The sequence below is a fragment of the Xenopus laevis genome, chromosome 9_10L, assembly GCF_017654675.1.
Source record: "Xenopus laevis strain J_2021 chromosome 9_10L, Xenopus_laevis_v10.1, whole genome shotgun sequence".
NCBI lineage: Eukaryota > Metazoa > Chordata > Amphibia > Anura > Pipidae > Xenopus > Xenopus laevis.
The window spans coordinates 133,275,115-133,301,898 of NC_054387.1; the positions used below are offsets into that span (position 1 = coordinate 133,275,115).

A 26,784-nucleotide genomic window follows, 5' to 3' on the forward strand; every position below is an offset into this window, starting at 1 on the left:
TGTGTAGCCATGGGGGCAGCCATTCAAGCACAGGATACACAGTAGATAACAGATAAGTACTACTATAGTTTATATAAACAAGCTACTGTGTAGCCATGGGGGCAGCCATTCAAGCACAGGATACACAGTAGATAACAGATAAGTACTACTATAGTTTATATAAACAAGCTGCTGTGTAGCCATGGGGGCAGCCATTCTAGCACAGGATACACAGTAGATAACAGATATGTACTACTATAGTTTATATAAACAAGCTGCTGTGTAGCCATGGGGGCAGCCATTCAAGCACAGGATACACAGTAAATAACAGATAAGTACTACTATAGTTTATATAAACAAGCTGCTGTGTAGCCATGGGGGCAGCCATTCAAGCACAGGATACACAGTAAATAACAGATAAGTACTACTATAGTTTATATAAACAAGCTGCTGTGTAGCCATGGGGGCAGCCATTCAAGCACAGGATACACAGTAGATAACAGATAAGTACTACTATAGTTTATATAAACAAGCTGCTGTGTAGCCATGGGGGGCAGCCATTCAAGCACAGGATACACAGTAGATAACAGATAAGTACTACTATAGTTTATATAAACAAGCTGTTGTGTAGCCATGGGGGCAGCCATTCAAGCACAGGATACACAGTAGATAACAGATAAGTACTACTATAGTTTATATAAACAAGCTGCTGCGTAGCCATGGGGGCAGCCATTCAAGCACAGGATACACAGTAGATAACAGATAAGTACTACTATAGTTTATATAAACAAGCTGCTGTGTAGCCATGGGGGCAGCCATTCAAGCACAGGATACACAGTAGATAACAGATAAGTACTACTATAGTTTATATAAACAAGCTGCTGTGTAGCCATGGGGGCAGCCATTCAAGCACAGGATACACAGTAGATAACAGATAAGTACTACTATAGTTTATATAAACAAGCTGTTGTGTAGCCATGGGGGCAGCCATTCAAGCACAGGATACACAGTAGATAACAGATAAGTACTACTATAGTTTATATAAACAAGCTGCTGTGTAGCCATGGGGGCAGCCATTCAAGCACAGGATACACAGTAGATAACAGATAAGTACTACTATAGTTTATATAAACAAGCTGCTGCGTAGCCATGGGGGCAGCCATTCAAGCACAGGATACACAGTAGATAACAGATAAGTACTACTATAGTTTATATAAACAAGCTGCTGTGTAGCCATGGGGGCAGCCATTCAAGCACAGGATACACAGTAGATAACAGATAAGTACTACTATAGTTTATATAAACAAGCTGCTGTGTAGCCATGGGGGCGGTGTATGAAAGGTTTCTTCTTTGTGTAGACTTGTTCATTCTTGCAAAGCTCAGAACTTATTTTATAGAAGTTTTTCCCTCTCTGGTGACTGGATATTCTCCTTTCCACATTGTGTACATTTGAATGATTTCACCCCTATATAAATGTTATAGTTACTTTCTCGCCAGTGTGACATTTAGAGGCACATTTATCAAAGATTGAATTTTGAATTCATATAAGATCTTAAAAACTCCCCTAAACTCCCCTAAATTCGAAATGTAGTAATAAAATCAAATTTTTTAAACTCGGATGACTTAAAACGACCCGAAAACTCGAATCAAATTTTAACAACTCGAAGAAGGCTGCAAACAACTCCAAATTGATCCCTGGACCTCTCCATTGACAACAATTCGGCAGGTTTTAAGTGGCAAATAGTCGAATTCGAGTTCTTAATGGGCCAGAGTATGATCAATCTCGAAAATGTAATTTTTTAAAAAACTTGAATCGAATTTAAATAACTCCCTAGTCGGACAGTTTTGACCATAAATAAATTTGAAATTTCAATTCAACCCTTGATAAATCTGCCAATTAATGTGATGTATAGTTTGTTCTTTTCACTGAAACATTTCCCACATTCTGTGCATGACACCGGTTTTTCACCAGAGCAGGGGTTACCAACCTTTTTTGGCCCAGGGACCAAATAGAGCCAATTTTTTTCCAAGGACCGGGGGGGGGGGTCGGGAGGGGTCAGAGGTCGAGAGGGGTTGGCGTCCAATTTGGGTGCGCCGGTGTCCAATTCGGCGGTGAAGCTGGCAGGAGGCAGAAAACATGAGTAACACTAGGATTTATATAGGCATAATGACACCGTCCTGTTAAAATTGGAACTCTACATGGTGTATAGAACACGTTTTTGTCATTGCACTATGCACCTTTAAGCACAGAAGAAATTTCCCTTTAAAGGAGAAGAAAAGGCTAAAACTAATTAAGCTTTATGAGAAAGGTCTATATAAATACACCATTAAACCCTCAAAGTAATGTTGCTCTGAGTCCTCTGTCAAAAGAAACAGCAAATTTCTTTCCTTCTATTGTGTACTCATGGGCTTCTGTATCAGACTAACTGTTTTCAGCTTAAACCTCCTTGCCCTGGGCTTGAGCATGCTCAGTTTGCTCCTCTCTCCTGCCTGCTGTAATCTGAGCCCAGAGCTATAACTAAGCAGGGAAACTCAGGCCGGATGTGATGTCACAAGTGAATATGGCAGTTGCTATCCTAAACAAACAGAGAGCGTCTAGAGCTGTTACTCAGGTATGGTAAAGCATTCTGCAGAATAAATATAGTGTTATAGCTTGTACAATTGTGGCTAATCTATTGGCAATAAACTGCTTTGGTACCTTTCCTTCTCCTTTAAATGTTGCTTTTTGTACAGAAGTAATGACAATTTCCCAGATGCCCTTCTTTTATCTTTCCTGCTGGATTTCCCAAACTGTGATGGACAGGTGGTGCCTCCAAGCACTTTCCGCTGTAGGATGGTAGCCAACCTGATAGGAAACCACAGACTATCTTTCTCTGTGTAAAGGGTTAATACGTGTATAAGTTTGTGGGTATTACTCCCGCCCAAGACTTGTTCAAGTTTGTTTATTGAAGAATATACAAATGACAAACATCATAAAACACATTCAATAGCAGCCACATACCAGATTGTATAATCCCATGAAGGTAGAAAAAGAAAAGCAGGTTCCTTCTGTCGTGTCTATTTATATTACAAGTACAGAGCCAAACTGCGCTCGTAGGGTTAATGGAAACCCATCCAGTTCATATGGTCTAATTAGTGATGCACCGAGTCCGCTATTTGGGATTCAGCTAAATCCCTGAAACCTTTTGGAAAGATTTGGCCAAATACCAAACCGAAAAAGAGGAAGAAAAATTGTTTATTTCCTTGTTTTGTGATGAAAAGTCACAGGATTTCCCTTCCCGACCCTAATTTGGATATGGAAATAGTTCGGCCAGGCCCAAGGTTTCGGCCAAATCCAAATCCTGCTGAAAAAGGCAGAAACCTAAATTCGGTGCATTCCAAGGCCTGGGAGATCAATCAGATTGGCCAAAGTGGTGCCTACGGGGGAGCAACACCTACACATATCAACAATCATATGGTTGGGCCAAAAATCTGTAGCCAGTGAAATCACCGAAGCCCAGAATTTCTGGATTCATTTGTTGTGATATTTATACATGAATATCTTCTTGCAGGGGTGTAACTACAGAGGAAGCAGACATTTTTGGGGCCTCAAAAAATATTTGCTGCAGGGCCCAGTAATATCTAGTTTAAAGCTCACTTCATGAGATCATGGCATAACATAGAAGAGTGAAGAAAAAAGTTAAACTATTTAGGGGCAGATTTATCAAGGGTCGAATTGGAAATTCCAATTTTTAAATTCAAACTTCAAGTTTATTTTAGTGTAATTCGACTAGGGAATAGTCCAAATTCAAAAAAAAAAATTGAAATTTATCATGTACTGTCCCTTTAAGAATTTGAATGCGACTATTTGCCATCTAAAACCTGCCGTATTGGTGTTTTAGCCTATGGGGGACCTCCTACAATCAATTTGAAGTCATTTGGTGAACTTTTGAAAAATCGAATTTGATTCGAATTTGCAGCTCGATCCTATTCATCCCTTTTTAAAAAAATTTAATTTTTTAATAAATTTCAATTGGTCAATTGTTTTTTTATTTTTTTTTGAAATTCGAAATTCAACCCTTTTTAAAAAATTCAATTTTGTAATAAATTTCAATTGGTCTTCGTCAATTGTTTTTTTTTTGAAACTCGAAATTCAACCCTTGTTATTGGACTCCAAAGGGAAATTAGGACTCAAGAAATCTTTCCCTGACCCAGCGGATCTACAGCAAATGTGCAACGTCAACGAGGTCTCCGTGTGGACTAAGAAAAGTTGGGTTGCCTTTTCCATTCAATGGTGAGTAGCGACTAAGTTGCAGATCGACAGAATAACAGGTGGCAACTAACTGAGTTATCCCAGAATGTCAGCTGTGATGTCTCAGGCGCCAGATTGTTGACTTGCATGGAAATACTAATCATGAAAAGTTGGCTTTGCTTTGAATCTGCAATGAACCTGCCACTGTAAAGTAAAGATACAACTATAGATCAGTGGCAGATGCTATTGGAAAAAACAAATATCAGTGCAATATTGTTAATATTCAGTGCAGTCACCAATTGTTACAACACTAATCTGTGTGTGTCTTGAACCATAGAAAGTCTATGTACAGATTTTTCATCTATGTTCTAAAGTGCTATGGTGATTTCTACAAAGTGCTGTCTCCAAAATAAAATTATAATTAAGTCAAACAAGGTGCTTGTAGAGCTCTCTTCAAATAGTAAAATGAATTAAAATAAGGTGCAATGGTGTTTTCATCAACCAATAAAACTCAGCATGTGGCTTCTCCAATTTACAAGATGAATTTACAGCAAGTGGAACACACGGGAGAGGGAGACGCTGGCAGAGCCCAGATCTCTTTCTATTGCAAACGTTCACCTCCATGATCTGAACAATAAGACTGGATTGTTTGATATGCGCTCAGAAGTGCAATACGTTTTAAAACCTTTTAAAAACTAAAGGCAAATATATACACTATGGGCGCTGTCCCTGCTTTTTAATGTCTTTACAGAAAAAGGAGTTGATATTGATATGCTGTTTTGAAATCAGGAATCTTGTAAGTTGCCAATCCCACCAGAGAGTGCTGAGTTTTACTGATTGAAGAAAACACGATTGCACTTTATTTTAATTCATTTTACTATTTGAAGAGAGCACTAGGAGAAGGAAAGTCATCTTGCACTTGGGGGCGCCAAATGTTAGGCACCCCAAGTGATTGTATTGACTTACCTGAAGCCTGGGCCGGTGCTCCTATCAGCAGAAAACTAGGAACACACCAAATCCAGGATTCAGCCTTTTTCAGCAGGATTCGGATTCAGCCGAATCATTGTGCCTGGCTGAACCAAATCCTAATTTGCATATGCAAATTAGGGGTGGAGGGGAAAACACATGACTTTTTGTCAGAAAACAAGGAAGTAAAAAATGTTTTCCACTTCCCACCCCTAATTTGCATATGCAAATTAGGATAGTGGATTTGGTGCATCCCTACAGAAAACTGCACCAGCCCGGCGTTATACCACAGAGTTATACCAGGGAGCGGCGTCTATTTATTCAAATTTCCCGGGGCAAATGCATGTGCAGTTGAACAGAATAACCGACTTTTTAGTTAAAGTTCGGCTTTTCGAATGTGCATGAGCAGCCGTGCAAAGTAAAGAGAAAGACGGGAGAGGATCGCTCTGTGGTGCTCACTGGTATAACCCCGGGCCGGTGCAGTTTTCTGCTGATAGCACCGGCCCGGGGTTGCAGGTAAGTCAATACAATCACTTGGGTTGCCTAACATTTGGCCTTTCCTTTTTCTTTAAAGGAGACATATAGGATAAATGAAAAAACCCTAATTGTGTAGTCAATTATAAGTAATATATGGTGTTGCTTTTACATGGGGCTAAACATTAATATTATCTTTAAAAATAGCCCCTTTATTGGAGCTCCCTATAGATGTTCTCTGGTCCCTGTCTGTGTTTCACATGAGGGGTGGGCGTGTCCTAACGGTCCCTGCCAGAAGCAGAGTAGGAGGGGGACAGCCAATCACAGCCCTGCAGTCACACAAACACAGACAGGCTTCAGTTCCCTATCAGGTCCTGCTAGCTGCTGATTGGTTCCTGTCCTACAGTGCAGTGAGCTGAGTGCACAGCCTGGGAATTCAGGGAGCAGCAAGTGGAAGAGAAGGGAGGGATTATTAGGGGTTTATGCAGAAATATTCAATAAATCAGCCTGAAACACTACTTTTTTAAGCACAATTCTTCTATATCTAAATGAGTATAATGCACTGGTACATTCAATGTCTCCTTTAATTGATTTTACTATTTGAAGCAAGCATTACAGGCACCTTGTTTGACTTAATTATAATTTTATTTTGGAGATAGCACTTTGCAGAAATCACTATACTTTAGAACTTTAGAACACACACAAAAAATCTGGTTCAAGACACAGACTAGTGTTGTAATACTTTGCCAACTGCACTGAATATTAACAATATCGCGCTGTTATTTGTTTCTTTCCATAACCTGTGGCGCTGATCTATAATTGTGTCTTGATTTGATTATCCAGTGGAGGAACTGTGATAAAGATCGGCAAAAGAAAAAATTCTGAGGGTTTACTTTTCCTTTAAATCTTGCAAATTTTGTTTGTTTTTGCAACATTAACTCTGTCATACGTTTTGTATTTGCCTCTGTAAAGTGCTGGATTTGTTAGCCAACACCCCTGTGATAGGAATGAAGGTGGCCATACACTAGACAATCCTCCTAATGGAACCACAGGGCAAACTAAGGGATATTGTATGAGTGGCCTTGGTCACCCCCGTGGGTTCTGTGCTCGTTGTTAGACCCCCGCGTGCAGTTTGTGGTGCTTTGTAAGGTGAATCTTGCGGGTGAAGCCCTTCCCACATTCTGTACATTTAAACGGTTTCTCCCCGGTGTGGACCTTCAGGTGTCTGTGAAGGCTGCCCTTTTCGGAGAAGCATTTGCCACATTCCGTACAGGTGAACGGCTTTGTCCCCGTGTGAACGATCTGGTGTTTGCGGAGGTTGCTCTTTACAGAGAAACATTTGCCACAGTCTGGGCACTTGTGAGGCTTCTCCCCCGTGTGAACCTTCAGATGGGTGTGAAGGTGAATCTTTTGAGCAAAGCATTTGCCGCATTCTGTACAGGTGAAAGGTTTCTCCCCCGTGTGAACCTTGAGGTGGGTTTGAAGGATTCGCTTTTGTGAGAAGCTTTTCCCGCACTCTGAACATGTGAATGGTTTCTCCCCCGTGTGCACCAGCTGATGGATTTGGAAATTAAACTTTTTATTGAACTCCTTGCCGCAGTAAGTGCAAACAAAAGGTTCCTTGGGCGTTTTCACAGTCTCGGGGGAATCGCTGTCCTCTGAACCCGACGAGCTTTGATCCATTGACCAGGAGTCCTCAGGGTCATCTTTCTCAATCTTTATCTGTAAGATTTTCAAGTCGTTTATTTTAACCCCCGGAGGTATGATCTCTAGACCATTCTCATCGATGAACGTGACTCCGGTGTTTTCCATTGCGTCCAAATATTCTTCTGAATGCGGATGATCCTTTCCGGACATTATTGGGAATATTTCTGGTTCAGCTGCTGGCCTTTGCGTGTTTGCTGAGGAATGATGTTCTTTAGGGTACAGCACTTCACTCTCCAGCTTCATTTCTCCTGGTGCAAGTACTTGAGTCCTCCCGTCACTAAGGTTTAATACTGAGCTTTTCTTCAGGTGATCTTCAGAGCCCGGCCGACCCTTCTCTGTCTTCGCTTGCAACGTGCCCGATTTGGACTCTTTCGTATCAGCCGCAGAAAATGACGGCATTTCATCGTTTATAGTGATTGGACAATTGCTTGTGTTTCTTTCTCTTCCCTCTGACCTCCCCTTCTCTATGTGCAGATTCATGCTGGTAACGTGCAGGGAGGGATCCTCTTTGTGAAGAGATGAAGCTCAGTTATCATTCACATCAGAGCTTGGGCTCCAACAAAAGAACAGGCCTGTCATGGCAGAAAACAGGATATCTGATAAGTACATTAAAAAAGAAATAAAGGATTGGTGAGAACCCACCTTATCTTGTAGGCAATAATGAATAATATATGGTGCTGGTTTTACGTTGCGCTATTATTTTGAAAAATAGCCCCTTTATTGGAGCTCCCTATAGATGTTCTCTGGTCCCTGTCTGTGTTTCAAATGAGGGGTGGGCGTGTCCTAACAGTCCCTGCCAGAAGCACAGTAGGAGGGGGACAGCCAATCACAGCCCTGCAGTCACACAAGCACAGACAGGCTTCAGTTCCCTATCAGGTCCTGCTAGCTGCTGATTGGTTCCTGTCCTACAGTGCAGTGAGCTGAGTGCACAGCCTGGGAATTCAGGGAGCAGCAAGTGGAACAGATGGGTGGGGTTCTGGGGAAATTTTTCAATAAATCAGCCCAAAACACATTTTTTAAGCACATTCATCCTATATTTAATAAATTAGTACAATACCCTGGCATATTCTTGTTGTACACACTTTGTCTCCTTTATAGTCACTAGTAAGCAAGCAAGTCATTTTGCTGCCTCGCCCATCAAAAATAACATTAGCTAGGGATGTGCCACTCCATTTTTTCTGTTTGTTTTTGGATTTAGACAAATACTGAATCATCTGGAAAACATTTGTCTGAATCCTGAGTTTCAAAGCGGCCTTCGGCTTGGATTTAGAAGGCATATACATGCTGTTTTAATTCATGGTATATATCCCATAATATATATGAATTCCATAACTGTACAAATGCCCAGATGGTTCCTAATGTAGGTAACATTTATGTCTATAGATTAGCGTGTGGCTTATTTTCTTGGTGCAGGGGTTTGAGTTGCTACAGTAGAAGTCACCTCTCACCTTTGCCAGTTTAAGCAAAATCTGCCTCAATTGAAGTATATCAAATGATCTCCAAGAAAAAAACTGTTAAATATGGATGACATATCCCTACTAATCTTCCTACTATATATATATATATATATATATATATATATGTGTGTGTGTGTGTGTATGTGTGTAACTGGCACGCTGCCCATAACAATTGCCCTGACATAATGGTTACTACTAGTAGTAGTCGCCTTAGTAACCAGCAGCTGTCTAGGTTCCAATGGCACTACCTGATCTTCAGTCTCCTATGTGAGTCTCATGTGGGTATTACACAAGTACAGTAAGGAACAATACACCATCAGTGTCATTCTGGACTGGGTTCAATATAAATTGTGTTACCTGCCACATGTCTGCCCATGGGTCTGGAGACCATCAATGCTCCTCCTGCTTTTTCCTAGCACTGTTTCTTCTTGTTCTTGCCACTGGAGGTTGGAAAACCAGGATCATATTCAGCATCTCTTCTATAAATCCTATGGGAAAACCTGCAGCACAGCGAGAGCCGAAGGTAAAGTCATTTCCATACAGTCTGTTCTGCAGCAATACTGTGGCCTCAAGTAGACTCTGCATTTACATATACTGCTGACAATAATGTATTGCATACAGGTTTAATTATATAAGCTATGCACATGGGCTGTCTATAGGGGACATAAGGGGAGGAGTCTATGAACCAAGGGAGGTGTCTATGAATAAGGGGAGAGAGGGAGGAATGGCTGATGCTAGAGAGACAAGTCACTCAGTGTATATACAGACCAGTATATAAGCTATGCACATGGGCTGTCTATAGGGGACATAAGGGGAGGGGTCTATGAACCAGGGGAGGTGTCTATGAATAAGGGGAGGAGTCTATGAACAAGGGGAGGGGTCTATGAATAAGGAGAGAGAGAGGAATGGCTGATACTAGAGGGACAAGTCACTCAGTGTATATACAGATCAGTATATAAGCTATGCACATGGGCTGTCTATAGGGGACATAAAAGGAGGGGTCTATGAACAAGGGGAGGAGTCTATGAATAATGGGAGAGAGGGGAATGGCTGATACTAGAGGGACAAGTCAGTCAGTGTATATACAGACCAGTATATAAGCTATGCACATGGGCTGTCTATAGGGGAGCATAAGGGGAGGGGTCTATGTACAAGGGGAGGAGTCCCACAGATGAGGAGAGGGAGGAATGGCTGATACTAGAGAGACAAGTCACTCAGTGTATATACAGACCAGTATATAAGCTATGCACATGGGCTGTCTATAGGGGACATAAGGGGAGGGGTCTATGAACAAGGGGAGGGGTCTATGAACAAGGGGAGAGGGAGGAATGGCTGATACTAGAGAGACAAGTCACTCAGTGTATATACAGACCAGTATATAAGCTATGCACATGGGCTGTCTATAGGGGACATAAGGGGAGGGGTCTGTGAACAAGGGGAGGGGTCTATGAACAAGGAGAGGGGTCTATAAACAAGGGGAGGGGTCTATTAACAAGGGGAGAGAGAGGAATGGCTGATGCTAGAGGGACAAGTCACTCAGTGCATATACAGATCAGTATATAAGCTATGCACATGGGCTGTCTATAGGGGACATAAGGGGAGGGGTCTATGAACAAGGGGAAGGGTCTATGAATAATGGGAGAGAGGGGAATGGCTGATACTAGAGAGACAAGTCACTCAGTTTATATACAGACCAGTATATAAGCTATGCACATGGGCTGTCTATAGGGGACATAAGGGGAGGGGTCTGAACAAGGGGAGGGGTCTATGAATAAGGGGAGAGGGAGGAATGGCTGATGCTAGAGAGACAAGTCACTCAGTGTATATACAGACCAGTATATAAGCTATGCACATGGGCTGTCTATAGGGGACATAAGGGGAGGGGTCTATGAACAAGGGGAGGAGTCTATGAATAAGGGGAGAGGGAGGAATGGCTGATGGTAGAGAGACAAGTCACTCAGTGTATATACAGACCAGTATATAAGCTATGCACATGGGCTGTCTATAGGGGACATAAGGGGAGGGGTCTATGAACAAGGGGAGGGGTCTATGAACAAGGGGAGGAGTCTATGAATAATGGGAGAGAGGGGAATGGCTGATACTAGAGGGACAAGTCACTCAGTGTATATACAGACCAGTATATAAGCTATGCACATGGGCTGTCTATAGGGGACATAAGGGGAGGGGTCTATGAATAAGGGGAGAGGGAGGAATGGCTGATGCTAGAGAGACAAGTCACTCAGTGTATATACAGATCAGTATATAAGCTATGCACATGGGCTGTCTATAGGGGACGGGTCTATGAACAAGGGGAGGAGTCTATGAATAAGGGGAGGGGTCTATGAATAAGGGGAGAGGGAGGAATGGCTGATGCTAGAGGGACAAGTCAGTCAGTGTATATACAGATCAGTATATAAGCTATGCACATGGGCTGTCTATAGGGGACATAAGGGGAGGGGTCTATGAACAAGGGGAGGAGTCTATGAATAAGGGGAGGGGTCTATGAATAAGGGGAGAGGGAGGAATGGCTGATGCTAGAGGGACAAGTCAGTCAGTGTATATACAGATCAGTATATAAGCTATGCACATGGGCTGTCTATAGGGGACATAAGGGGAGGGGTCTATGAACAAGGGGAGGAGTCTATGAATAATGGGAGAGAGGGGAATGGCTGATACTAGAGGGACAAGTCACTCAGTGTATATACAGACCAGTATATAAGCTATGCACATGGGCTGTCTATAGGGGACATAAGGGGAGGGGTCTATGAACAAGGGGAGGGGTCTATGAATAAGGGGAGAGGGAGGAATGGCTGATGCTAGAGAGACAAGTCACTCAGTGTATATACAGACCAGTATATAAGCTATGCACATGGGCTGTCTATAGGGGACAGGAGGTGCATTTGGGTGGTTAGGAGGATCACAGAGATCGGTAGAAGAGTAAATGTTGGTGCTCCTGTAGGAAGAAGATGCTGTGGGTATCAGACATGATGTGACGGATCATTTCCAGATCAAGCCGCCCCTGGGCTCCAGGTGCCACACCCAATAAGTACTGACACGCCCCCACTCAGTACTTGATTGCTCCTGCCCCTCAGTGCATCACTCACCTGTATATAAGGACAGATTGCCGCCATTTCCCCCGTTCCCATCGGGAGCGCGCACAGCTGTACCAGTGGGAGGAGAGCACAGGGACAGAGTGGGCGGTACAAGCCTGTCTGATTGGCAGGTGGTGAGTCAGACCCAGCACGGGCCCCTCCCCGCCCTCTCGCTTTCTCTAAAAGCGCAACGGTCACATGACATAGTGACGCCACTGGCTGGGTTCCCAGGAGCCGGAAGTGGCTAAAGCCTAGCGGTGTGCGCGCTCCCGCAGCAAAGGGAAGATGGCAGCACCTTTATCCCTCACACAGGTGAGTGTTTTACCAACCTCCTGTTTCTCTGGCCATTCAATATGAGATACCACTCGCTGCTGCTGCCCCAGTGTCTGCTTGTGTAAAACTGAGGTCTTACTGACTACTGCAGCGCTTGTCTTCCAGGAACACTTTCCCTTTATGTAACATATTGGCTGAGTTCTGCAGGAAGTGACGTCTTTAATCCCCATTGAATGTGACAGACAATTGTTTTTAGGCAGCGAGTAAGAAAGCCCCTTTATGTCTTTAATTAAACATAGATTTTAATAAGAATGCTTTACTTTCTGCCATGACAGGTCTGTCTGATGGACCATAAGCCCTTCTGCTAGCCAGTGAATGTGGCTCAGGAACAGATGAGTCCTGCCCATTACCAACATGGATCTGCCGCCTTCAGTCAGCCAAGGAAATCACAGGATGAAATTGCTTTACAGGATCCGCAAGCTCACGTGGAAGCCATAAATAAAAAGAAGGCGTGGAGATATTACAGATAAAGACTGAGACACAAGACCCGGGCTCTCAGAGTACAATGAGCAGTAAATTAATTCAACCAACTGATGGGGAATATCTAGAGACTGTGTGTCAAGAACTGGACCTCCAAAATGAAAAGGGAGGCTCTAAAGATCACGTGAACCCCATTAAGGCTGCCAGTGCTTCATTTTCTCCCAGATCTGAGCCTGAGATATTTGAGATTAAGAGAGAAGATCCAGACTGTGATCATTATCAGAATGCAAATAACAATGCAGCACTTTCCTTCATGGAAGAGGAGATCTGCTTAAACAGTGAGGAGTCTGAAACTGCCAGGCCTTGGTTAAGCCCACTCCAAAGCCCAACTGCCATGGATTCTGATTCTTTGGATACAAGCAGGGAACAGTTACCAAATACTGCCTTGTTGTTGTGGCTAAAACAGCACAAAGCACAGACCAACTCGGACCTTAAGTCCAAAATAACATCTAAGAGCTGCCCAGCATTCTTGGCCTCTTCACATTTTCTCTGTTATAAATGTGGAAGAAACATTTCAGGGAATAGTCCGATCCTCACACACCTCTGCTCTTGTACCTGGAATGTGAATTCTACCAGCATGAGAAGCTGTACGGAGAAGAAGCCATTTGTCTGCTCTCAGTGTGGGAAGCACTTCAGGAAGAAATATCACTTCCAGATACATCAGCAGATCCACACAGGAGAGAAACCCTTCACCTGTACAGAATGTGGGAAAGGCTTCTCACAAAAGATTCACCTCTTCACCCACCATAGAACTCACACTGGGGAGAAACCATTTCCGTGCACAGAATGTGGGAAATCCTTCTCTAAAAAGATTCACCTCAACACTCATTATAGGATTCACACAGGGGAGAAACCATTTACATGTACAGAATGCGGGAAAGGTTTCTCTGAAAAGACTACGCTCCGCTCACACCTTAGAGTACACACCGGGGAGAAACCATTTGCATGCAATGAATGTGGGAAAGGTTTCTCTTTGAAAAGCAGTCTTCACAAACACCAGACAGTTCATACGGGGGAAAAACCTTTCATGTGTTCAGATTGTGGGAAAAGGTTCTCCCGAAAAACCAGCCTTCACAAGCACGAGGCAATCCACGCAAGGGAGAAACCGTTCACCTGCAATGAATGTGGGACCAGTTTCTTTCGAAAGACTCACTTATTCAAACACCAATCACAGGTTCACAAGCGAGGGAAACCTTTCACATGTGAATAATACAGAGGAGATTTCGCTCTGAAAAGAGAGCCATGGTTTAGAGAGAGATTTGAGAGGGTAACGTGAATAATGTTCCTTTAGTTCCACAAGGAGCTACAGTATATAATTATATTTACAGTTTCTAAGGGTATGCTCTCTTAAAGAAACAGCTCAGTATAAAAACTGGGTAAATAGGCTGTGCAAAATAAAACATGTTTCTAATGTAGTTAATAAGCCAAAAATGTAATATATAAAGGCTGGAGTGAGTGGATGTGTAACATAATAGCCAGAACACTACTTCCTGCTTTTCAGCTCTCTAACTCTGAGTTAGTCAGTGACTATAAGGGGGGCCACATGGGACATAACTGTTCAGTGAGTTTGTAATTGATCCTCAGCATTCAGCTCAGATTCAAAAGCAACAGTTATGACCCATGTAGCCCCCCCAAGTCACTGATTGGTTTCTAGGCAGTAACCAATCAGTGGAAGAGAGCTGAAAAGCAGGAAGTAGTGTTCTGGCTATTATGTTACACATCCAGTTACTCCAGCCTTTATACATGTTTGGCTAACTATATTGAAAATGTTTTTTTATTTTGCACAGCCTATTTATTTATCCAGTTTTTAATTTTACACTTAACAATTCCTTTTAAAGGAGATAAATAGGATAAAAAAAACAACAAATTTTGTAGGTAATATATACAGTAGAACCCCCACATTTTTCAGGGGACCAGAAGAAAATGGTGTAAAATCCAGGAAAATGTAAAATCAGGGCAATGTATTATATATAGGAGGGACCACAAAACAACAATGTAAAATGAGGGAAAACTTAAAACAAGGGATGTAAAATTGAGGTTCCACTGTAGTATATGGTGGTGGTTTTACTTTTGGCCAAAAATGTATATTGTCTTCAAAATTAGCCATTTTATTTGAGCTCCCCATAGAGGAGCATAGTAGGAGTGGGGGGAGCAGCCAATCACAGCCCTGCAGTCACACAAGCACAGACAGGCTTCAGTTCCCTATCAGGTCCTGCTAGCTGCTGATTGGTTCCTGTCCTACAGTGCAGTGAGCTGAGTGCACAGCCTGGGAATTCATGGAGCAGCAAGTGGAAGAGAAGGGAGGGATTATTAGGGTTTTTGTAATAATATTCAATAAATAAGCCTGAAACACTACTTTTTAAAGCACTTTCTTTCTAAATTTACAGGAGTATAATGTCATTGCACATACTTGTTTTTCTCCTAAAATCTCTCCTTTAAGCTAGTGAGTGCACAGTGAGCTCTGCTTATTTTTCAAGGTCGGCCGAGATGCATCGGACAAAAGACCACGTACACTTTATCTGACCGGAATTTTACAGCTCATTATTTAAATATGACTGACTGGTAACATCAAATGTTTAAAACAAAAAAGTAAAAAAATATATTGATATGTATTTTAAGGGTATATGTTCAAGATTTTTTATCATAGCTGAGTTGCCATTTTGCCTGTTAAGGTTTGCAGCAGTACCATCTGTCAAGCAATAGGTAGGCCTGTTATATTACTGGCTCTCGCTGAAAAGGACTGCAGCTCAGCACTCTAGAATATATTTATTTATGAATCTGTGTTAGACCCAGGGTGTGAAGCATCACTTTCATTGTCTGGGCTCACGTAATCACCACCCTCATTGGAGATTAAAATTGTGTGATTATAATACAAACTGTAGTTGATTTTAAAGAGCAGTATATTTAGTCACCAGTATATTTAGTAACTTGTGGTGCGCCCGGAAACAGTGGTTAATTCCTATCAACACTTTAATTTATAGTCACTTCCCCACTCTGCCACTTTATTGTTGGAGTACTCCTTCTCCACACATATGAATATCTAAAAAATAAATAAAATAAAAGAGCAACAGCAGGGAACCTTTTCTAAGTGTAGCAATTCATTTACTTCGTTTCCACCCGATCCCCACACACTATGCACTTACAAAATTAAAATAAATAACTGCATATAGAAGTCTTATCTGTCCATATCATTCTCATAGTGATATTCAGTCACTTAGAGAATCCGGACTCCATGCCCACACAACCAACAGTTCTTTTTTTCCCAGATAAAAAGCCTTTTTCAGTTCTTTTGTCCCTCTAAAGAACTCAAAAAGTCTGGATCTTAGGCATGGAGTCCGGATTCTCTAAGTCACTGAATATTACTATGAGAAGCTTGAGGAAAGGCTTAATGTAAGCCTGAAACGTTGCTGTATTTCGTCTGAGTAAAGCCCTTCAAATAAAGGCTTTTTAAGAAAATTCCTGTTGGGTGTTGTCTATTTTGCAAAGTGTTCTATGAGAAGGATATGGTCAGATAAGACTTCTATATGCATTTATTTATTTTCATTTTGTAAGTGCATATTATGTGTGGGGATTGGGTGGAAAACAAAGTAAATTAATTACACCACTGGGCAGATTTATCAAGGGTTGAATTGAAAATTCGAATTTGAGTTTTTTTTATGGCCAAATTCGACTAGGGAATTGTTAAAATTCTATTTGAGTTTTTTAAAAAATTAGATTTTCGAGATTTATTATACTTTTGGAACTCGAATTTGACTATTCGCCACCTAAAACCTGGCAAATTGCTTTTGTAGTCAATGGGAGACGTTCTGGAATCAATTTGGAGTTGTTTGCAGCCTTCCTGACATTCAAGCGCTTTTTTAAAACTCAAATTCGATTCGGGTCGATCCGATTGGTCGAATTTAGAGTTTGAGAGTTTAAGAAACTCCCATGAATTAAAAATTCGACCCTTGATAAATCTGCCCCTTAGTATATTTAGTCAGCTGGGATGTAGTGTAATCAAAATAACAAGAGTACCCCTGTTCCTCTAGTCCAGGGTCCCCAACCTTTTTTTATCTGCGAGCCACAACCAGATGTAGAAGGAGTTAGGGAGAAATGCATGCATAAAATGTTACCAGGTGCCAAATAAGGGCTGTGATTGGCTAGTTGGTAGCCCCTATGTGGAATGGGGGGAGGGGGAGTTGAACAACATGCATGACTCCAAACATGTTTATAATAGGTTTATTATTGCAGAGGTATTTGGATTAGAACCATAGGAGGTACAAAGAGGAGCAGATCCAAAAACAAATAAGATAAAGCAACCAGTTGGTAACCACCCAATTACAACCACCGACTATTAAAGGATCAATGATATTAACACTCAGGCTGATCTGAAAGGGAACACATTCAACTGATAATAGCTTGTGGTAGACTACATGAAAATAACATGTATGTGAATATATACTGTGCTCTGCACAGGCACATATATGAGGATACACATTGCACAGATAAATTACAGTAAATAATCTATTATTCACATCAGCAAGTTATATCTAAATAGCTCCCAGTAGATTTCTAAGGGAAAGAAACAACCTATTACAAATGCCAGTGTTTCACACCTGTCAGTCTGCCCTCCTGCTCCACATACTGATTTGGTACAGCCACAAAAGGAAATAAAAGCATGGAAATTTCCATTTCTGTTCTCATTTCAGAATATAATACTTTTGAAAAGTTCAGAATGTGCATCTCATTACAGGATCCGTGTTGTAATACGTTAATATTGCTTTAACTGTCCAGCTGCATGAATTGAATAAGAAAAGTGTAAACAGATATAATGCTACAACTTCAAATGTATTTACAGTGATACAAGGGTATAGGATTACACTCTGGTACACGTCCCTTACAGGTGTGGTCCCATCAGAAGTTGCTGGCCCTTTAAGGGCAGAACTTCACAGGCGGTTTTCGTCAGATCGTTGCCCGGCGACAAAGCGGACTCGACGAGTCAAATGGAGATGCAGCCGTCAAGATTCTAATTGGACTGAATGAAAAGTCACAGGTAAAAACAACATTATATCCCAGATGTGGACACAGAAAGCAGCATCTTCATCCGACAGTCGGACCATGTAGTTGTTACCTCCGACTTTTCATTCAGTTCAATTATTTTGACATGTGCGACTCCATCCGACTTGTCGCCGGGCGACGATCCGACGAAAAACGATTCTGGATTTCAACCCTCAAGGCAAGTTCCTGTTGATGCATATGGCGCATTTAGCAACAATCAAAATGGAGTGGGCTGTTCCCTACTAAGGGATACGGGCTGCCATTCTCTGCACTCTGTTTGTGGTGCTACTAAGTTGCAGTGATGGAAAGGCTACACAGGGATCTGCAACCTTGGCTCTCCAGCTGTTAAGGAACTACAAGTCCCACAATGCAATGAAGGAGTCTAATGAAGGAGTCTAAAGGCAAATGCATTGTGGGACTTGTAGTTCCTTAACAGCTGGAGAGGCAAGGTTCCAGATCCCACATGTTCCGTAGCCCTTGATATGTGACAGAGACTGTGATTTGCTACTGGTCCTCATCATTTAGTTTTTTCTAATTGGTTCCTACTGCTCCAATTTGGCACTGAAATCATTATCTGATTGCCAGGGTCACCACTGCTAGCAACCAGGCGGTGGCTTGAATATCAGACTGGAATAAATAATCCGTTGCAGACATTGCAAAATCTGTTGGGCAGCAGCTCTAAGACTAAAGGGCTGGGCAGTAAATACACGACAGATCAGCAATGACTACTGTAAAATGCAAGGCATACATTTTAGTTGGGATTACTGGTCCTTGAAAGTAAACGGAGATAACATAATGCAATCTAATGAGGCCGTGCAGACCAGCTGACAGTATATTGGTTCATTCTAAGAACAGGAGATACTGAATAAGAACATAAAATATCATGTAACTACTGAACTGCCCCAATACCTGCTGTAGTTATCCTTACCCACCAGTGCCACCATCTTTTCTTGGCAGTTGAGCAACACTTGTGCCCTAAGTATTATATATAATAAAAAAAAAATCAGTAAATGAACCAAATAATGAATAAATAACATCAAATAAAAAAATCACATTTCAATTTTTAACGAGAATAAAAAATGTTTTACAGTGGAACAATTAGTGCTTTTCCCTCATTCCCTGATTTGTCTCGTGACCCTTAACTGCTTCCATTAGAACCTAGTTCAGCAAATAACGTAGTTGTGCCAAAATAAACCACCCTATAAAAGGGGGCAACATAAGGGGGTGTGATGCCACAATGCAGTAGTCGTCTCCATTATAAATCCAAGAGCTAGAAGCTTTGGCCCTGAGTCAGATCTTGAGACCTACAGTTGGTCTGGGATTTTGTGGAACTTAAACATTAGAGTGTGTCCTGCTGAGGGTAGAATTCCTAAATATTGCCCCATTCAAGAATAATAACGGATTACAGTATTGCTATGGTCACATATATGACAAGGAGATGCCCCCCTATTTCTTTTTGGATCGTTCAGCACAATCCAGGGAGGCGATGTTGCTGGAAGCAGTGACCAGATGGATGAGGCTGATGAGAGACTTGAGGAGAGAGATTGGGCAGCAGAGCCAGACGATGAGACGAAACAAACCAATGCCACCAATGGGACCCAGGATGACTGTGGAGAGAGAAGTCAGTTAAAGGAAAACTATACCTCCCGAACAATGTGGGTCTCTATAAAAATATATTGCATAACAACTCACATGAAAACTCTGTTCATTGTAAATAAACCATTTTCATAATAATATACCTCTTAGTAGTATGTACCATTGGGTAATCTTATATAAAAAATTGCCATTTTAAAAAATAAGGGCCGCCCCCTGGGATCATAGAATTCACGGTGCACACAAACCAAACATGTTAGGTCACATGAGCCAATTAACAGACAGAGTTGTGTCTTTTGCTTCAACAATTCTTCCTGTTACAATTAGAGCTGCAGTATTTCTGGTCAGGTGATCTCTTCCTGTTACAGTTAGAGCTGCAGTATTTCTGTTCAGGCGATCTCTTCCTGTTACAATTAGAGCTTCAGTATTCATGGTCAGGCGATCACTTCCTGTTCCAGTTAGAACTGCAGTATTTCTGGTCAGGTGATCTCTTCCTGTTACAGTTAGAGCTGCAGTATTTCTGGTCAGGTGATCTCTTCCTGTTCCAGTTAGAGCTGCAGTATTTCTGGTCAGGTGATCTCTTCCTGTTACAGTTAGAGCTGCAGTTTTTCTGGTCAGGGGATCTCTTCCTGTTCCAGTTAGAGCTGCAGTATTTCTGGTCAGGTGATCTCTTCCTGTTACAGTTAGAGCTGCAGTATTTCTGGTCAGGTGATCTCTTCCTGTTACAGTTAGAGCTGCAGTTTTTCTGGTCAGGTGATCTCTTCCTGTTACAGTTAGAGCTGCAGTTTTTCTGGTCAGGTGATCTCTTCCTGTTCCAGTTAGAGCTGCAGTATTTCTGGTCAAGTGATCTCTTCCTGTTAGAGCTGCAGTATTTCTGGTCAGGTGATCTCTTCCTGTTACAGTTAGAGCTGCAGTATTTCTGGTCAGGTGATCTCTGAAGCAGCACCCAGACCATCACAAAACGGTGGCTCAAGGCAAGAGATGTAAAAGGTCAATATTTACTTAAATATATATTCCAGTTTGGTAAGATTCTTTGATATGATATAAACTGTTGCTTAAATATTCATTTTGTGGGTAAAGTTTTCCTTTAATGAGCTGGGAGATTGGAAGTGATACAGCCAGCATCAACATGACTTTCTCTCTGACCAGTTTGGATCTATTATATAGGTTAATATATACTGCCCTAGAAATACCAAACTCTGGCCAGCTGGATACTCCTCACTGCTTGTTCCCATCCCTCTGAAGACCCTCAATGACCCAAGTAGCGAGATCAAAGCCAGTGCTCACCTGAAGGTCCCTCTGTGAAGTGCAGGAGATACAGCATGCAGTAGAACAACTCATTCCCAGCGCACATGAAGAACAGCACCGGCTACGAGAGACAAAGAGCCACAGTGAGCAGCAGTGTGTCACATAACCAAAGACCCAAAATAATACAGGTTAATGTGTCACTGCACAAAGGGAGGGCAGGACTCAAACACTTACCCTTGAGGTGTAGTAGAGACGGAGCACTGGGTTCCCAGCCAGGTTGATGGTTTTATGGCTCTCACTGCCCTTTAGAATGGAACTGATTGAAGAACAATTAATATGTTACAATGATCTTACACATAAAGGAGAAATTTTGTGCAAAAAAAAAAAGAATGCACCATTGCATTAAACTCTTTTAGATATAAAAGGGATGTGTGTAACCAGTTGTGTTTCAGGCTGATTTATTGAATATTTCTGCAAAAACCCTAATAATCCCTCCCTTCTCTTCCACTTGCTGCTCCCTGAATTCCCAGGCTGTGCACTCAGCTCACTGCACTGTAGGACAGGAACCAATCAGCAGCTAGCAGGACCTGATAGGGAACTGAAGCCTGTCTGTGCTTGTGTGACTGCAGGGCTGTGATTGGCTGTCCCCCTCCTACTGTGCTTCTGGCAGGGACCGTTAGGACACGCCCACCCCTCATTTGAAACACAGACAGGGACCAGAGAACATCTATAGGGAGCTCCAATAAAGGGGCTATTTTTAAAGGAATACTGTCATGGGGAAAAAAAATCAAAACACATCAGTTAATAGTGCTGCTCCAGCAGAATTCTGCACTGAAATCAGTTTCTCAAAAGAACAAACAGATTTCTTTTATATTTAATTTTGAAATCTGACATGGGGCTAGACATATTGTCAGTTTCCCAGCTGCACCCAGTCATGTGACTTGTGCTCTGATAAACTGCAGTCACTCTTTACTGCTGTACTGCAAGTTGGAGTGATATCACCCCCTCCCTTTCCCCCAGCAGCCTAACAACAGAACAATGGGAAGGCAACCAGATAAAATCTCCCTAACACAAGATAGCAGCTGCTTGGTAGATATTAGAACAGCACTCAATAGTAAAATCCAGGTCCCACTGAGACACTTTCCATTACATTGAGTAGGAGAAACAACAGGCTGCCAGAAAGCAGTTCCATCCTAAAGTGCTGGCTCTTTCTGAAATCACATGACCAGGCAAAATGACCTGAGATGCACCTACACACCAGTATTACAACTAAAAGATACACTTGGGTTAGAAATGAAAAAAAAATATATAACTTTTTTTTATATTTTTATTATTATTTGCATTGTAAACAATGTAAATTAGAAATAAAAACTACATCATAAAAATCATGACAGAAACCAATACCACATATTATTCATAACTGCATACAAAATTAGGGTTTTTTTTTTGTTTATCCTATATGTCTCCTTTAAATTACAGGCAGAGGTACAAGCAACCTGTCACTTGGTAATTAAAGTTAAAGGGAAAAGAACCTTAAAGGGAAACTCCATCCAAACTATATAATTCAAAGCAGCTTTCTCATATACATAAACATAGATTCAATGGTTTTGAAGTTTGCTATTAAGCAGTGTTTGTTTTTACTTTTCTGCACTGCTGATCTCCCTTTTAATACAATGAAGATGAAGCTCCGACCATGGAATGTATGAGCCTGGGAATGGCCCCGTGTTACATATACACATTATATAGTGTTAGTGTGGGAGCTGGTTAATGGAGAGATTACAGTACACAGTGGGTATGTAGCCATACACAGGAGTGGGCAGTGCTTATCCTACAGCTCGTGTCTATTGGGTGGGGAAATGTTACCTGTGAAGGTGCAGCCAGTGGCTGGCGATGTCCAGGCTCATGCTAAGCTGAAAGAGTAATGTGTAGGAAGGGTAGAGAAGGGACAAGTTGACAAGTAGGCACATGGTGGCACATCGATCTGTCAGCATATCCAGCATGGCTCCAAACTTTGTACCTAAGAGAGAAATAGTCTTTATAGAAATTAGGGATGCACCGAATCCACTGCTTTCAATTCGGCCGAACCCCCGAATCCTTCTTGAAAGATTCGGCTGAATACCGAAATTACCGAAATTAGGGGTGGGAAGGGGAACACATTTTTTTACTTCCTTGTTTTGTTACAAAAAGTTATGCGATTTCCCTCCCCGCCACTAATTTGCATATGTAAATTAGGATTCGGTTCGGCCAGGCAGAAGGATTCAGCTGAATCCTGCTGAAAAAGGCCAAATCCTGGCCGAATCCCGAACCGAATCCTGGATTCGGTGCATTCCTAGAAATTAGGGATGCACTGAATCCACTATTTGGGATTCGGCCGAATCCCTGAATCCTTCGTGAAAGATTCTGTTGAATACTGAATCCTAATTTGCATATGCAAATTACGGGCAGTAAGTAAGGAAAAAGTGGAAAAAATTCTTCTTTTGTGACGAAAGTCATGTGATTTCCCTGCCTGCCCCTAATTTACAAATGCAAATTAGATTCGGTTCAGGCAGGCACAAGGATTTGGCTGAATCCCGAACCGAATCCTGGATTCAGTGCATCCCTAATAGAAATGTAAGGCAACACCACTCTCTATTCCTATATCACTAGGCTAGTGGTGTGTTCCCTCTCACCCTGTTTGCTGTGGAATATTCTTTATTCCAAAAACCAGCTCTCCAGCTGAAAAATAGCAGAGACTATGCAGATGGGCCAGTCGTTCCCTAAAGAGCAGCTATGGCACCGTCTTCTCATTGTGTCTCCAACCCCCACACTCACCCTGATTCAGCAGCCGAGCAGCGTGTCCATCGAAGGCGTCCAGCAAGCCGCTCAGAAGGTAGAAGGTAGAGGCCATAATGGGGGAGGTCGGCATGAAGTAAAAAGCAACGAATGCAAAGACGATGCGAGCGTAACCTGAGGGGGGAGAGACAATACATATCTGGTTATACACATAACGATATACATGTTTAGTGAGGTCACCAAAGGAGTGAATGGATCAGAACGGCTCAGGAGAGGAACACATAATTAGGCAGATGTGGTTTCTTTGAAAACCTACCTAATAGATATCCAGCAGATCCTTGGCAAGGTATTTATCAGGAGCCATAACAGACTAGCTAGTATCACACTTTTTAAAGAAAACAAATAGGATAAATAAAAAAGAAAACCTAATTGTGTAGGCAATTATAAGTAATATATGGTGTTGCTTTTACTTGGGGCTAAACATTAATATTATCTTTAAAAATAGCCCCTTTATTGGAGCTCCCTATAGATGTTCTCTGGTCCCTGTCTGTGTTTCACATGAGGGGTGGGCGTGTCCTAACGGTCCCTGCCAGAAGCACAGTAGGAGGGGGACAGCCAATCACAGCCCTGCAGTCACACAAGCACAGACAGGCTTCAGTTCCCTATCAGGTCCTGCTAGCTGCTGATTGGTTCCTGTCCTACAGTGCAGTGAGCTGAGTGCACAGCCTGGGAATTCAGGGAGCAGCAAGTGGAAGAGAAGGGAGGGATTATTAGGGGTTTTGCAAAAATATATAATAAATCAGCCTGAAACACTACTTTTTTAAGCACAATTCTTCTATATCTAAATGAGTAAATGCACTGGTACATTCTTATTTTTTACACAAATGTCTCCTTTATGTCCCTGTCATTACTCCTTCCTTCTCATCCTTGTGTGTGGGGTACAATAAACCAGCTGAAGGGCTCTGGATAAACAAGCTGCTGTGAGTAAGAGACCTGCCCTAGCACTACACAAGACTATACCAATACAATGCCAAGTACTGGCCATGACTCTCAATGGGCCCAACCTGCTCTGGGGGTTCCAACAACTCCCTGATTTACCTCAGAGGAGCCACATACAGCTGCCTCATCAAGCTCAGCCCTTTAGCGATAGATACAGCACATCATACTCCTCTGCCCATATGGCAGCTCCCCAGTCACACACATCCCTCCTCACTCACCAATCAGGTTGGGCACAAACAAGAAGACGTTCTCCTGCGCCATCTTGTCTCAGCTGCCACTGACGTCACGTCTCCCGGGAACGCCCACTTCCGAGGGGCGGGCCGAGCTGTCACTTGTAGAGCTCTCACTGACAGCTGGACGAGGAAAGCGCGGGAGTGTGTGTGACAGGGATCCGTGAGGTAGTAGCCCAGTCATGTCCCTCCGCTTAGCAGTGACAGCTGCAGGCTCAGCCCCTGGATATGAAAGCTGAGGGGACAGCGGGAGCCTTGAGCATTTGCTTTGCGGCCATGTACCAGAGATTTCGTGAGGTGAATTTGCTGTATTTCGGGTCAACCCACTCAGCTCTGATTTCTATTTAAATAATAGGCTGATACTAATAGGTTTCTAGACTGCTCGTGCCTGTGCGTTAAAGGCCAGCTAAACCCCTCACAGAAACGTATTTAAAGCTACTGTCTCTGTGTGTGTCCCTCTGACGTTCATTTCTTATTCAGTCAGTAAATAAGTCATTAAAGGAGACATTTTGTGTAAAGAACAAGAACATACCAGTGCATTATACTCATTTAGATATAGAAGAATTGTGCTTAAAAATGTAGTGTTTCAGGCTGATTTATTGAATATTTCTGCAAAAACCCTAATAATCCCTCCCTTCTCTTCCACTTGCTGCTCCCTGAATTCCCAGGCTGTGCACTCAGCTCACTGCACTGTAGGACAGGAACCAATCAGCAGCTAGCAGGACCTGATAGGGAACTGAAGCCTGTCTGTGCTTGTGTGACTGCAGGGCTGTGATTGGCTGTCCCCCTCCTACTGTGCTTCTGGCAGGGACCGTTAGGACACGCCCACCCCTCATGTGAAACACAGACAGGGACCAGAGAACATCTATAGGGAACTCCAATAAAGGGGCTAGTTTTAAAGATAATATTAATGTTTAGCCCCATGTAAAAGCAACACCATATATTACTTATAATTGCCTACACAATTAGTTTTTTTTAAAATTTATCCTATATGTCTCCTTTAATGAATGAATTGACCTTGGGCCACAGATTAAAAAGTATACATTTATAGACAGGGCTGCTCAACGTAAACTTCAGCTTGTTTTGGCCTGGCCTGAAATGGTTTTGGGCCTGAAATGTGGCACCAAAGTGGCATTAGTGTCTTATTCAGTCTGGTGAATAATGTTTTAAAGAGTTAAATGACTTTAGGACTTTTGGAATTTCAAAGTATGTATGAGCAGAGATAAAATCCATCTCATTCCAGGAAACGTGGCATCAACGTGGGCATCATTGCAATTCCACATTTTTCAAAAAATGATAGAGGTGCAGACATGGTTACATGACAGGGTTAAATGGGCCACACATTTTAAACAAAATACTAGCAGGCAGGCCTGGATTTGTGGAGAGGCCATCAAGGCCCGGGCCTAGGGCTGCAGAATTGTAGGGGGTGGCATGCTGCCCAAGCACACTCACTTTGGTTCAGAAACACTGGGGATGTGCAAGAGATACAATAGTTTTTACAATTTTCTGTGCACCAATCCCCATTGCTCCTGTCCCGATGATGTCAATTTGTGCGAATAAAGGGGAGGGGATGGGGGTAACAAACGGCAGCGGGCCTATAGGTACCTGCTATGTAAATCCTACCCTGCAGGCAGGGATTCCCTGCATTGCTTGCACCCCATTCCAACCTGGCCGACATGTTTACTGACATTGAAGATAAATATCTCCACAGATTTCCCGAGATGTTGCCCATAGCAACCAATCAGATCTTTGCTTTTGTTCTCTAACTTGTAGGCGACTGTTTAAATCTAATTGCTGATCGCACTCTGTGGAGATATTTATCTCCAATGTTAGTAAGCTTGCCCCTAGTTCTGTGCAGGAAAAGTGGCATCAAAACGGGCATTGTTGCATTTCTGAATTTTTGTATAAGCAACAGCTGTACAGAAGGGGTTAAATGAATTGGTGCCACTGATTTAAAACTTAATATTTGCAGGCAGGGATGCCCCACATGGGATGCACCCCATTCCTTACAGGCCCAAAAGAGTTCTGGGAAGGAAAGTTGGCATCAAATTAGACATCTTTGGAATTGTGCTATATAATAGGGGGTCCGGAGGAGTTAAACACCTTTGGACCACTGATTCAAGCTATTTATTTGCAGGCAGGTATGCCTCCTGTTGAATGCAACCCATTCCGGCCTGGCCCAACAC

At 42.4% G+C, this 26,784-nt stretch overlaps 3 protein-coding genes across 4 annotated transcripts; 1 reads left to right on the forward strand and 2 right to left on the reverse strand.

Annotated features, from left to right (window-relative positions):
- Positions 1-6,276: 6,276 nt before the first annotated feature.
- LOC108703850 (zinc finger protein 239) lies at positions 6,277-12,013 on the reverse strand. Of its 2 annotated transcripts, none has more exons than XM_018240159.2 (3): positions 11,919-12,013; positions 9,172-9,314; positions 6,277-7,929 (listed from the first exon to the last, which is right to left on the reverse strand). In XM_018240159.2, exon 3 carries the CDS (start codon positions 7,835-7,837, stop codon positions 6,764-6,766), a length of 1,074 nt encoding a protein of 357 aa, XP_018095648.2. In that variant the 5' UTR covers positions 7,838-7,929; positions 9,172-9,314; positions 11,919-12,013; the 3' UTR covers positions 6,277-6,763. The 2 variants fall into 2 exon arrangements, with proteins under 2 accessions (XP_018095648.2, XP_041432537.1); XM_041576603.1 differs by lacking the exon at positions 11,919-12,013 and adding an exon at positions 9,583-9,606.
- Positions 12,014-12,066: 53 nt separating this feature from the next.
- On the forward strand, positions 12,067-14,184 carry LOC108703772 (zinc finger protein 239). Its single transcript, XM_018240080.2, has 2 exons — positions 12,067-12,218; positions 12,515-14,184. The coding sequence occupies exon 2, from the start codon at positions 12,745-12,747 to the stop codon at positions 13,927-13,929; it is 1,185 nt and encodes a 394-aa protein (XP_018095569.1). The 5' UTR covers positions 12,067-12,218; positions 12,515-12,744; the 3' UTR covers positions 13,930-14,184.
- A 2,738-nt stretch (positions 14,185-16,922) lies between these two features.
- Positions 16,923-24,658, reverse strand: MGC81124 (uncharacterized protein). Its single transcript, NM_001091283.1, is given in 7 exon segments — positions 16,923-18,071; positions 18,221-19,363; positions 20,637-20,718; positions 20,832-20,913; positions 22,461-22,614; positions 23,409-23,543; positions 24,587-24,658. Coding segments are annotated over 6 exon segments (657 nt in total). The 5' UTR covers positions 24,630-24,658; the 3' UTR covers positions 16,923-18,071; positions 18,221-19,202.
- Between the last annotated feature and the right edge of the window lie 2,126 nt (positions 24,659-26,784).

Coding starts and splice junctions, on each gene's coding strand:
- LOC108703772 (XM_018240080.2), top strand. CDS start 12,745: ATGAGCAGTAAATTAATTCAACCAACTGATGGGGAATATCTAGAGACT.
- LOC108703850 (XM_018240159.2), bottom strand. CDS start 7,837: ATGAATCTGCACATAGAGAAGGGGAGGTCAGAGGGAAGAGAAAGAAAC.